Here is a 12,478-nt window from a genome sequence, read left to right on the forward strand (position 1 = left end):
CATGCCTGTAATCCCAGCTACTTGGAAGGCTGAGGCAGAAGAATCGCTTGAACCCAGGAAGCAGAGGTTGCAGTGAGCCAAGATCATGCTATTGCACCCCAGCCTGGGCAACAGAGCAAGACGCAGTCTCGAGAAAAAAAGACACAAGTGAAGACAGAATGTATACCTGGGCTTCGCTGTCTGCAGATCTGAGCGGCAAGGTCTTGCACATATCCTGGAAAACAGTCAAAACAGTCCCCGTAGGATACAACTTTGATTCCATGCAAAAGCATATCTGCCTGATGCTTAAAGAAATGGTCTTCATTTTCCTTCAGCACAAGCATGTAGTGCTCCAAATCCACCTTATTCGGCACAGAGTAAAGAAAGAGGGCCTGGAATATCTGATCACGAAGGGTCTCTCCACAGCCCACAAACAGAAAAGACTTGGTACGGTATAAGTTCTGAAGGACTTCCTAGAAAAAGCCAATGAGGAAATCAGGTGCTCATCTGAAAGACAGCAAGAGCTTACGACTAACCAAGCCACATGCGTGTGCTTTTAAATCACTGCCCCCTGACAGGCTATTCCCAGGGCCACACTGAGGAACAGGGAAGGACAGGATCTTCTCCCAACATGGCACTCAGGTCACCCCACAGCAGCAGCCTGTGGTGGCAAAGACCAAAGCTGGGCTGAGCCTGCCTCTCCCCACCTGAGCTGGGTAACTGGCCTTTGGCCGAGGTGGGTGGCAGTGCGCACGCCCCTTGCAGCCAGGCCAATCCATCACCCACCCCGCCCACTCGCCAGGGCAGTCACCCAATTCAAATTTTCTCAAATTAGGTACAACTTTAAATGACTAAAACATAAAATGGTGAATGTTTTCCATTCAGAATCATGCACATGCAACACCCTAAAACTAATGTCTACCTCAATGGGTCCTATGCAGTGGGAATTCCTGCAGGGGCTGGGAGGGTGGTCAACAGGAGAGGGTTTTGCGAATGAGGGCAGGAGAGCTGGGGAGGGGATCAGTGACAGGGACTGAGGAGGTGGGATGGGCACAGGGAAAGCAGATTGTGTAGGGTCACTCGGGCAGGCAGGAGAGACTCACCAATTCAGCTAACCAGGTATCTCAGAGAGACTCAATTTCAGCACACGTATTTCTTATAACCAAGTGGTATTAATTATGCAATGAAAAGCATCTGCCCAATCACTCATCGTACTGACACCTGCCACAGCATGACACAGGCCCAGGCAGGAATCCTGAGGAACAGAACACCTGGTCGTGTGCTCCTGGGGAAATCCACAAAGACGCCAAGTTTCTCAGTGCTTAACAGAAGCACGCTGTCCACACTTCACTGTGTCTACGGCATCAAGAAGGCCTCACGGCCGGGCGCGGTGGCTCATGCCTGTAATCCCAGCACTGTGGGAGGCCGAGGCGGGTGGATCACGAGGTCAAGAGATCGAGACCATCCTGGTCAACAAGGTGAAACCCCTTCTCTACTAAAAATACAAAAATTAGCTGGGCATGGTGGCGTGAGCCTGTAATACCAGCTACTCGGGAGGCTGAGGCAGGAGAATTGCCTGAACCCAGGAGGCGGAGGTTGCGGTGAGCCGAGATCGCGCCATTGCACTCCAGCCTGGGTAACAAGAGCGAAACTCCATCTCAAAAAAAAAAAAGAAGGCCTCACAGCTGGGAGTGGGGGTGCACACTTGCAGTCCCAGGTACTTGGGAGACTAAGGCAGAAGGATCCTTGGGCCCAGAAGTTCAAGGCTGCAGTAAGCTTTGACCATGCCACTGAAATTCAGCCTGGGCCACAGAGCAAGACCCTGTCTATTTAAGAAGAAAAAAAAAAGCCTTACAAAGAATGAAGTTTTATTTACTTTTATTTTTTTAGAAATGAGGTAGCACTGTGTTGCCCAGGCTGTAGTGCGATCCCAGCTCACTGTAGCCTCTCCCTCCTGGACTCCAGTGATCCTCCCAAAGCGCTGGGATTACAGGGATGGGCCACTATGCCAGGCCAAGAATGAAGCTTTAAAACTACAGGAAGGACCTGGGCACAGTGGCTCATGCCTGTAATCTCAGCACTTTGGGAGGCCAAAGCGGGTGGATCACAAGGTCAGGAGTTCAAGACCAGCCTGACCAACATGGTGAAACCCTGTTATCTACTGAAAAATATAAAAATTAGCCAGGCATAGTAGCGCATGCCTATAATCCCAGCTACTCAGGAGGCTGAAGGAGGAGAATCACTTGAATCCGGGAGGTGGAGGCTGTAGTGAGCCCAGATCACACCAGTGTACTCCAGCCTGGGCAACAGAGCAATACTCCAACTCAATAAATAAATAAATACATTAATAAATTAAATAAAAATAAAAGTACAGGAAGGAGAGTGGAGCATTTGAGACCAGAAGATGCATGGAAGAAAACTGGAGAACATTCTAGACTGCACAGGGCCCTGTGTCATGCTGAGAAGTTTCACCGTATACCTGGTGAGGTGAGAACCACAGAATGGCTGGGGCTCTTGGAGAGGGTAAGGTCAGATCTATGCTTTTAAAAGAATCAGATTCCTTCCTCCAACAAATGTTCACTGAGCATCTATTCAACATGGAGGCACCACTCAGGGCCCAGAGACACAAAGGAGAACAAGAGATGCGGCCCCTCCCTCAGCAACTGTGTGAAGGACCGACCTGAAGGACACGGTGGCCTGGAGCCTGGGATACCACTGTGACTGCAGCCAAATGGCCAGGGGTCACCACAAATTCCCCACAGGATGCACCGGTGCTAATTAGGACAGACCGTACCATGACTTCCGGGTCCTGAGTGACATCTTTATATCCCGAGGGATCCAACACCATCCCACAGGGGTCTGTGTAGAGACCGTGAATGTGAAGAACGCCGTACTTGATATGTCCTCTCGCCCACTGGAGGACCTGTCAAAAATCAAGACAAAGGAAAAATCCTTAAACTATTGCAAACAGATAGAAGATATTGACATTCTATTCATAGTTTTTAAACCTATCTTGGAAAGACTCAGAGAGATGCTTCACTTTAACATTACACCTTCAAAACAAGAGAAACCTAGCTGTGAGCACTAGTTATTCCCGTCCTATGACAGTATAATGACACATTTAAAACATGAGAGAGGATCGGCTGTCAGCATCAGTCATGCTGGGCCCATGACAGCAAAAGAGCTTCTTCGGCTGGGCACGGTAGCTCATGCCTATCATCCCAGCTACTCAGGAGGCCAAGGCAGGAGCATCACTTGAGCTCAGGAGTTCGAGACCAGCCTGGGCAACAATGTGAGACCTCCACGTCAGGGAAAAAAAAAAAAAAAGAACTTATTTAAAGACAGACAATTACACAGAAAATATCTTAACACCTGAGATTACAGAAAACTGTTAAAAGTGATTACTTTAGGTGCATTATAGGGATTTTCACTTCTAAGTTACATATTTTAATTACTGCTATTTCTATATTACTCCTAAACACCCAGAAAATATCTGTGCCACAAATAAATAAATATATCTCACACACACACACACACACTCATACCCACACACATATATATGGAGAAAAGTATTTATTGAATGGCTAAGCATGTTCCTTTCCGTTCAATATAAAGATGCCCAGCAGGTCAATGCCCAGTCATCTTCACTCCATGGCCCACACAGCAGCAGGCAGAATGGACACAAACACCAACAGCCCCGCTGCCATCACTGGGCGCTGAGCCAGCTGGCAGTTCTGTTTATGCAACCGGCCATTCATTTCCAGACACTGACCACAACAAGCCTCAGCAGAGGGGACCGTGTGGCTCAGACACAGAGCGCAGGTGTCTGCCCCAAGGCACTGCTGGCAGGAGTGGATGCCCGTCCCGGGAGGGCGCCGCACCGGGCACAAGGGGACCGGGGCTGCAGCTGAGCCCAGCCCCTGCACTGACGCTGAGACGACATCTCTGCGTAACTCAGTTTCTTTGTCCAGAGCAGGGCCAGGGCCTTCTCTCACAAGTCAGCCCAGACAACATAAGCACACGCACAAAGGTCCCAAGCACATCACAAAAGAAATGGTCACAACGAAACTATGCTCAACCTTAATACAAGAAATCAATGTTTAAACTCTTCACCTATCAAATGGACAAAGTTTATTTCATTTTGTTTTTAATAACACCACGTGTTGGCAAGATACAGGAAATGGGTACTCCCGTACACAGCCACTGGGAAGGCAGCTGGTACTTTCTGGAAAACAATTTGGTAATTTACATCATCAGTCTTTAAAATACTCATAGCTTTTGACCACAAAACTCTTCTAGGAATTGATCTTGAAAACAGAGGGACATAAAAGTCTAAGGACTTTGTGGTGTTATAACTGATAGAATTTGGACATTCACCTTACCCGGATTTCATGCTGAATTGTAATCCCCAGTGCTGGAGGCGTGGCCTGGAGGAGGTGCTTGGACCACAGGGCCGGATCACCCCCCACGGCTTAGTGCCATTTTCGTGATAGTGACTTCTTGAGAGATCCGATCATTTAAAGGTGTGTGCCACCTCCCTGCCACCACCCGCTGTGGCCATGTGACACGCCTACTCCCACTTTGCCTTCTGCCACTGCTGGAAACTTCCTGAGGCCTCCCTGAAGCAGATGCTGCTATGCTTCCTATACAGCCTGTGGAATGCGGAGCCAATTAAAGCTCCTTTCTTTATATATTACCCTGTCTCAGGTATTTTTTTCTTTTGCTTTGTGAGACACAGCCTCGCCCTGTTGCCCACCCTGGTGTGCAGTGATCTCGGCTCACTGCAATCTCCACCTCCCAGTTCAAGCAATTCTCCTGCCTCAGCCTCCCAGGTAGCTGGGATTATAGGCGTGCACCACCATGCCCAGCTAATTTTTGTATTTTTAGTAAAGACGGGGTTTTGCCATGTTGGCCAGGCTGGCGTTGACCTCTTGGACTGAAGGGATCCACCCACCTTAGCCTCACAAAGTGCTGGGATTACAGGCCTGAGCAACCACGGCCCGCCTCAGCTCTTTCTTATACAGCAGTATAAGAATGGCCTAAATTACGCTATGAGCTACGATTGTGCCGCTGCACTCCAGTCTGAGCAACACAGCAAGACCCTATCTCTGAAAATAAAAAATAAAAGCAGGAAATATGAAGTCTTGGGATGCACAGAACACTGCCCCATCATTTCCCACCTGCCCTGGGGAGAGGCCAGCTCAGACTTTTAAGTCCTAGTATCTTGTTTTCCTATGGAGCACAGTATTCCAGAGGCTGCCAGTGTGCCACCTTCCATTATTACTTTTTTTTTTTTTAGGATAAAGGGTCTCTCTGTCACCCAGGCTGGCTGGAATACAATGGCATGATCATAGCTCATTTCAGCCTGGAACTCCTGGGCTCAAGCAATCCTCCCAACCTCGGCCTCCCCAGTAGCTAGGACTGCAGGCAGACGCCACCACACCTGGATCCTCTAGTATTAATTCACACTGCGATAAAGTGAAAGGTGCTTCCACACACTCACAGCCCACCCGTGCCCCCAGCCCATACCTTGGTCTTGTCCTTCAAGTCCAGAGACTCCATGGGCTTGTTCTGTTGCTGGCCAAAGATCTCCAGCAGGTTGTCGTAGTTGGTGGTCAGGACCATGGTGCCCCTCTCCATCAGGCTGAGGATCGACTGCAGCACCAGAGGGCTCTGGATGTGCTGCTCCAGGTTGTCAAACACCTCCATCAGGCAGTCCTGGAAGAAGCTGGGCTTGGTGTCGCCTGTGCGCTACGGAAAGGTGGAATGAGAGTTACAGAAACATCAGCCTCAACAACTGCTCAGCAGGTAAGCAGGCTGTGTTCTGGGTGCCAGAGACACAGCAGCTGGAAACAAAGAAAAGGAGGCTTCACAGAATGCATTACAACTCCAGACCAGGGGAAAGGCAATGCACACATGTATAGCACGCCACCAGTGACGCTGCCATGGGAAAGCACAGCAGAAACGGGCAGGCGCTGTGGGGTGAGGGTGGACAGGACCAGGGCACCAGGGAAGCCTCTCTGAGAAGGCGAAGGCTGAGCAGAGGCCTGAGGAGTTGAGGCCTCCTGGAGAATGTTCTAAGCAGAGGGAAAAGCAAGGGCCACAGCACGGAGGTCACGGCTCAGGTATGCCCAAGGCCAGCCAGAGGCCACTGAGGCAGGAGAGGAGTGAGGGGAAGTGTCAGCAGCAGAACCTGATGACCTGGGCCTTTAAGACCACAGTAAAGACTCTGGCTTTTCCTGAGAGCTGCAGAGTCCAGCTTTCTCTTTCTTGGTGGTGTACGAAACTCTGTGTCTTGATGGCACCTTCAATGAAGTGGGAGGCAGTGTTTTTCTTTTTTTCTGAGATAGGGTCATGCTTTGCCGCTCAGGCTGGAGCACAGTGGTGCCAGGATAGTTCACTGCAGCCTCCAAGTCCTGGGCGCCAGCGAGCTTCCCACCTCAGCCTCCCAAGTAGCTGGGACTACAGGTGCCACTACCACACCCAGCTCATTTTCTTTCCTTAAAAATTTATTTTTTAATTTTTAAATTTTATATATATATATTTTTTTGAGCCAGTCTCACTCTGTCACCCAGGGTGGAGTGCAGTGAGTGGCACAGTCATGGCCCACTGCAGTCTTGACCTCCCAGGCTCAAGTGATCCTCCCACCTCAGCCTCCCAAGTAGCTGGGACTACAGGTGCACACCGTTAACACCTAGCTAACTTTTAAAAAAGGTTTTTTTTGAGACAGAGTCTGGCTCTGTCGCCCAGGATGGAGTGTCGTGGCATGATCTCGGCTCACTGTAACCTCCCCACCTGGGTTCAAGCAATTCTCCTGCCTCAGCCTCCCAAGTAGCTGGGATTACAGGTGTGCACCACCACACGCAGCTAATTTTTGTATTTTCAGTAGAGACGGAGTTTCACCAAATTGGCCTGGGTGCTCTCAAACTCCTGACCTCAGGTGATCCACCTGCCTCAGCCTCCCAAAGTACTGGGATTACAGGCGTGAGCCACTGTACCCAGCCTAAAATTTTTAAAATTTTTTTGTAGAGACAAGGTGTTCCTACGTTGCCTCGGCTCATCTTGAACTCCTGCCCTCAAGTGATCTGCCCGCCTCGGCCTCCGGCAGTGCTGGGATTACAGGCGTGAGCCAGCACACCTGACCAGTAGCGTTGCAGATACTCTGAGAGAAGCAAGAGGGTCAGGACTCAGGCCTGGCCTCCGGAGGCAGCCCCAGTGGTCTCCAGTGGCCTTGACAGGAGCTGCCTCTAAGGGGCCTTGAGAGCTGAAACCTGGCTGGATGGCTTCAAGAGAAAAAGGAACTGGCGACAGCACATGCAATAGCCGTGCCTCAGAGCTTTGCTGGGAGGGGACACAGAGGCAGGGCGGGGGTGGGCCCGGGGGGACATAGTGTCCCCTCTGCCCGGCTCCCAGCCTCACCATCGCCCTCTCTGCCTTGGCACCTGGGCATCAAAATCCCTCCCCTCGCCCTCTGTGCCTGTTTGCCCAAGACTCAAGGGTTCACACTCATCCCACAGCTCTTCTGACTCTCCCACCCACCAAATCCTCCCCGCTGCTCCCAGTGGGTGGTATCTGCCGTCACCCAACTCCCACAGCTCCATCCTTTTCTGGGAGTGCTCAGCTTCTCCCCTACCTGAGACCTGAGAGCTCTAAGTGTCCCTCTGCACTCCCTGCACCAATGAAGCTGGGGGCTTGGCTCCCGGCTCCCTGCAATCTCTCCAGCTGTGCTTCTGTCATCATTTGGGGTGACTCTCATGTCCACTTGGATGATCCTTCCTGGGATCATGGCCTCTAAATTCCTCCCACCACTCTCCCCCAATGGTCCCGGCCCATCTCAGCCATACACACATACAGCCACACCCCAGACCTCATCATTACCCAGAACCTGGATCCTTTCCAGAACCTCTGGCCCAGCTTCCCCTGTCCAACCACTCCCCCCCAGCTCCCCACCTCTCTAGCACCTTGGTTCCCAGGGAAACTTCAAGCCCAATGAGGCCTGTGGGTTACCGACCCTATTACCACTCACCACAGTCACTCGCTGCCCTCTGTCCTGCCTTCCTCCATTAAGCGGCTTAGCGTCTGTAATGTCTGTACACCTCCCTCTCCCCAAATACTTTCAAGCCCCTCGCCCTTCTCTGGTACTGCTGGAATTCCTGATGCAACCAACCCTCAATACAGCTGTGTCGACTGGCCTCGCTTCAACACTTCCTGATGGAGGTTTTCACAAACAAGCAAAAGAGAACAGAAGAGGTTCGCTTTTGAAACTCAAACACTCATTTTCAAGACAAATGATTCTCACTCTAGCCAGCCTCTCTCCACATGAACAACAAGGGCCCCTCCATGCTGCCCAGGACCCCACTACCTTTCCTGGCCTCTCTTCAACCCCTCCCTTCTTCCTGTGACAGGGGTCAGCAAATGTTGTCTATAAGGGCCAGAGAGTAAATATTTCAGGCCTTGTGGGCCATAAAGTCTCTGATGCAACGACTCACCTCTCCCTGAGGCATGAAAGCAGCCGCGGACTATACAGAAACAAACACAGGCCCAGGGCCGTACTTTCCCAACCCCTGGCCTCTGATGAGACTCATCCCTCATCAGTAGAACACCCACGTGAGGCAAAGTCACCTAACTAAAAACATCTCCCAAGCTCTGGCAAAGCTAGGTGCAGCCCTGTGTGCAACTCCGGCAGATGAGACAAAACAGGAGTGGTGTGTATGACTTCGGTGGCGGCCCTGAAGCCCCCAACCTCCCTCCCTCCCTGCATGTCCCCTCTCCCACCACTCCCTGAGCAAGCACAGTACTCACAGCTCTGCTGCCAGCACAGAGGGGCCCTGCTCAACCACCATTTTCTCCCCGGGCTGCCCATGTGGGTCTCTGGGTGGGAATGATGAAAGTGTTCACATGAAGCCACACAGTTTCCGGTACCCTTTCACTGCTAGCCTCGACTCTCCCACTCTCCTTGGTGATGAGTTCACCTTTTTTCCTGCTTTCTCCTCTGTGTTCACACCTCCAACATCTCCTCCCGTCCTGACTCTCAGATGGTGACTGAGCCTCCTCAGTAAATATAAGAGTGGAAGACAATGACTGCGAAGAGCCTGGGCCGCACCATCCAGCATCCCAGCCCTTCTGTCCACACGCCATGGCTGACCTGGGACCACAGCGGCCTGCCGCATACCTCGCCCTGCACCAGACCCTGCAGCACCGGGCCCTGCTCAGGAACAGCTCCTGCGTCACCAGCTGCTTCTCCTCTCAGCTAGATCATCTCCACCGCAGACAAAGAAGCTAGAACCTCTTAGGAAGCACGTGTCATCTGAAGAAATATGGCTGGCCTGCTTAAACCAAACATGCCTAAGGGCCAGTCCTTCACTGAATACAAAACCGCCAAGTTCATACTGAGTGCAGCTGACGACCTCCCTGAGACAGTCTCCCACGGTCAGGCTCCATTCAACAGGAGCTGCTTCAGGAGCCCCACACTGCACTGTGCCTGGAATCCCTCAATTTTAAATGACTCTCCGATGGCCTCAAGGAGTTCTGGCTCAACAGCTCAACTCTGCCAAGCACTGAACACAAGACAGGCCTGCAGGAGTTTACCATTAGGTTCACAAACTCATCCCGCCTGATGCAGAACCAAGTTGTCCCCAAGAAACCAGAGGTACTTGTCTGACACTTACAGGTGACATCTTCCGGATCAGATCATGGGCAACAACCAACAGGTCCCGATCCTTGGTCACTTTCCTCCGGAACTCAGCAATGTCCCCGGGGTGCAGCACCTCCAGCTGCTCTGCAGCCTCGATGACGGCCTCGATGCAGCTTCTCCACGAGCAAAGGGCAGGGATTCCTGGGGCCACGGCTGCACTGACGCCAGTCCCGATAACCAAGAGCAGTTCCTGGGGCTGCTTCCGGATGAGGCTTTTTAAAAACTTTCTACTTGAAAACAAGGGAGAGAGAGAATGAAAGTCAAAGTGGAAACAATGCACACACAAAGTGAGTCAGGCAGGCCTCGTGCTGTACGTGTGTGCACACACACTCCCTCTTAGCACTACGGGAGGAAACAATGCACACACAAAGTGAGTCAGGCAGGCCTCGTGCTGTACGTGTGTGCACACACACTCCCTCTTAGCACTACGGGAGGAAACAATGCACACACAAAGTGAGTCAGGCAGGCCTCGTGCTGTACGTGTGTGCACACACACTCCCTCTTAGCACTACGGGAGGAAACAATGCACACACAAAGTGAGTCAGGCAGGCCTCGTGCTGTACGTGTGCGCACACACACTCCCTCTTAGCACTACGGGAGGAAACTGCACACACAAAGTGAGTCAGGCAGGCCTCGTGCTGTACGTGCACACACACACTCCCTCTTAGCACTACGGGAGGAAACAATGCACACACAAAGTGAGTCAGGCAGGCCTCGTGCTGTACGTGTGCACACACACTCCCTCTTAGCACTACGGGAGGAAACAATGCACACACAAAGTGAGTCAGGCAGGCCTCGTGCTGTACGTGTGCACACACACTCCCTCTTAGCACTACGGGAGGAAACTGCACACACAAAGTGAGTCAGGCAGGCCTCGTGCTGTACGTGTGTACACACACTCCCTCTTAGCACTACGGGAGGAAACTGCACACACAAAGTGAGTCAGGCAGGCCTCATGCTGTACGTGTAGATCAGGGACACCGCCTGTGTACCCTTCTTCATGTATTCATTTCACATGTTCTATCCTGATTCCTTAAAGGATGTGGGACAGCTATGTCTCACATCTTAAGTTGCCCAGGGTTAAGATCATGTTGAAGTGATATATATTTGTGAACAAAAAGCTCAGCAATTTTCCTTCCTTTGCAGCTGCACACAGCTTATGAAGACACATCACGATGACAAAATGACCCCTGCTTAACAGTGACAGGTAAGATTAAGTGATGGCAAAACGCCGGTTTTCCCCAGTCCTGACCCTGCTACAGGAAGGGCCTCTTTCCTGCGCTTCACTTCACAACACACACGGCCGGCTCCATCTGCAGTCAAAGAATTATTTCCTGGGAAGCACGGCCCTTCCAGTTTGAGACATGATCCCCCTAGTTGCATGTTGCTGCCTTCTGGAATGTTTCCTACACTGAAGCAAAGACTGGTAAACGGCCCTCGAGGTCCCCTCATGCCCAGTGTTTTCATTGCACTTTTGCCTTTGCAGGTACTAAAGAACAGGTAAGCAGACTCACAACGGATGCTAGATGACGTCAGTGAAGCTGCTGGAAGGTAGAGTCGCCTTTAATTACCTGGATTTTTGTTCACTTCTGTTTGTTGTCTTTTCCACTGAATCCATCTGTGAATTCTAAAGAGAAAAACTGGTCAGAAGTGACTTCTAATTCCTAGGCTAAAATTTTTATTCATCCCCTGGAAGAGAGTTAAGGCTAGAACTAAAATCAAAGGTCCTGGATCTTTATTTAAATTAGAATACCTGAAAAATGTCACATGCAAATGACATACATCCAAAATGTGTCCTAAACCACCATGTGACTCATCAGGCCAGTGAGACTCTGGCTGTTCTGTATGGGACAGCACAGAAGGAAGACACACACGCAGCGGCTCAGATGGAGGAGGGGCTCCGCGGGCTCCAAGCTGGGGGTTTTGAGGTCTCTTCCCACATCGCTGTAGAAGAACTTCCAGCGCACAGGAACACAAACGACTTACCACAGGAGCAGAACACAGCAAGCGGCACAACAAAGTGAAGTCAGGAGCAGTTTTTCATGGGAAGCCAACGAGCACTCCGTGAGGTGCAGAGCACTGGGCTGCGGCGTGGCCCTTCTCGCCAGCACGAGCTCCAGACACCAGTCCTCCCCTTGGCTGTACTGAAATCCAGTCTAAAGGAGTCATCCAAGTAAAAAGCCAGTTCTTACCTGACATAAAAATAGAAACCCAAACCATCCAGGTCTCTATCACCAAGCTATCTCCAGATTCTTTGATTTTTCCAAAATCAGACCAGGTGTGGCGGTTCATGCCTGTAATCCCAGCATTTTGGGAGGCCAAGGCGGATTGCTTGAGCTCAGGAGTTCCAAATCAGCCTGGGCAACACAGCAAGATCCTGTCTCTATGTATAAAAAAAAAAAATTTGCCAGGCATGGTGGTGCATGCCTATAGTCCCAGCTACTATGAGGGCTGAGGTCGGAGGATTGCCTGAGCCTGGGAAGTTGTAATGAGCCATGGCCATGCCATTTCACTCCACTCCAGCCTGGGCAACAGAGTGACTGGTTTCAAAAACAAAAAATAAACATTTTCCAAAATGACATTTCCCCCCAATTCTAGAAATAATGTCTACTGTAAGCAAGGAAAAATACAGAAAAATAAGGTTTTCCCTACAATCCTATGATCTTTGAGCAGTAACTGTTAACATTTATATATTCCTTCTACTCTCTTTTGAAAGTGTTTACACAGGAGGCTGAGGCAAGAGAATCACTTGAATCAGGAGGTGAAGGTTGCAATGAGATGAGATTGCACCATTGCACTCCAGCC

At 50.8% G+C, this 12,478-nt stretch overlaps 1 protein-coding gene across 50 annotated transcripts in view; it reads right to left on the reverse strand.

Annotated features, from left to right (window-relative positions):
- Positions 1-12,478, reverse strand: part of FAM118A (family with sequence similarity 118 member A) — a 32,673-nt gene that overhangs the window by 8,609 nt on the left and 11,586 nt on the right. For 15 of the 50 annotated variants that reach the window (XM_078351395.1, XM_078351357.1, XM_078351319.1 and 12 more), the window contains 6 exons: positions 11,660-11,829; positions 11,245-11,300; positions 9,648-9,900; positions 5,509-5,730; positions 2,774-2,902; positions 167-452 (listed from right to left, as the gene is read on the reverse strand). In XM_078351395.1, coding sequence (XP_078207521.1) covers positions 167-452; positions 2,774-2,902; positions 5,509-5,730; positions 9,648-9,900; positions 11,245-11,291 — 937 coding nt within the window. In that variant the 5' untranslated portion in view covers positions 11,292-11,300; positions 11,660-11,829. Of the gene's footprint in view, positions 1-166; positions 453-2,773; positions 2,903-5,508; positions 5,731-9,647; positions 9,904-11,244; positions 11,301-11,659; positions 11,830-12,478 lie in introns of all 50 variants that reach the window. The other 35 variants (XM_035273407.3, XM_078351355.1, XM_054242448.2 and 32 more) reach the window with 7 other exon arrangements.

The sequence above is a fragment of the Callithrix jacchus genome, chromosome 1, assembly GCF_049354715.1.
Source record: "Callithrix jacchus isolate 240 chromosome 1, calJac240_pri, whole genome shotgun sequence".
Classification (NCBI taxonomy): Eukaryota; Metazoa; Chordata; class Mammalia; order Primates; family Cebidae; genus Callithrix; species Callithrix jacchus.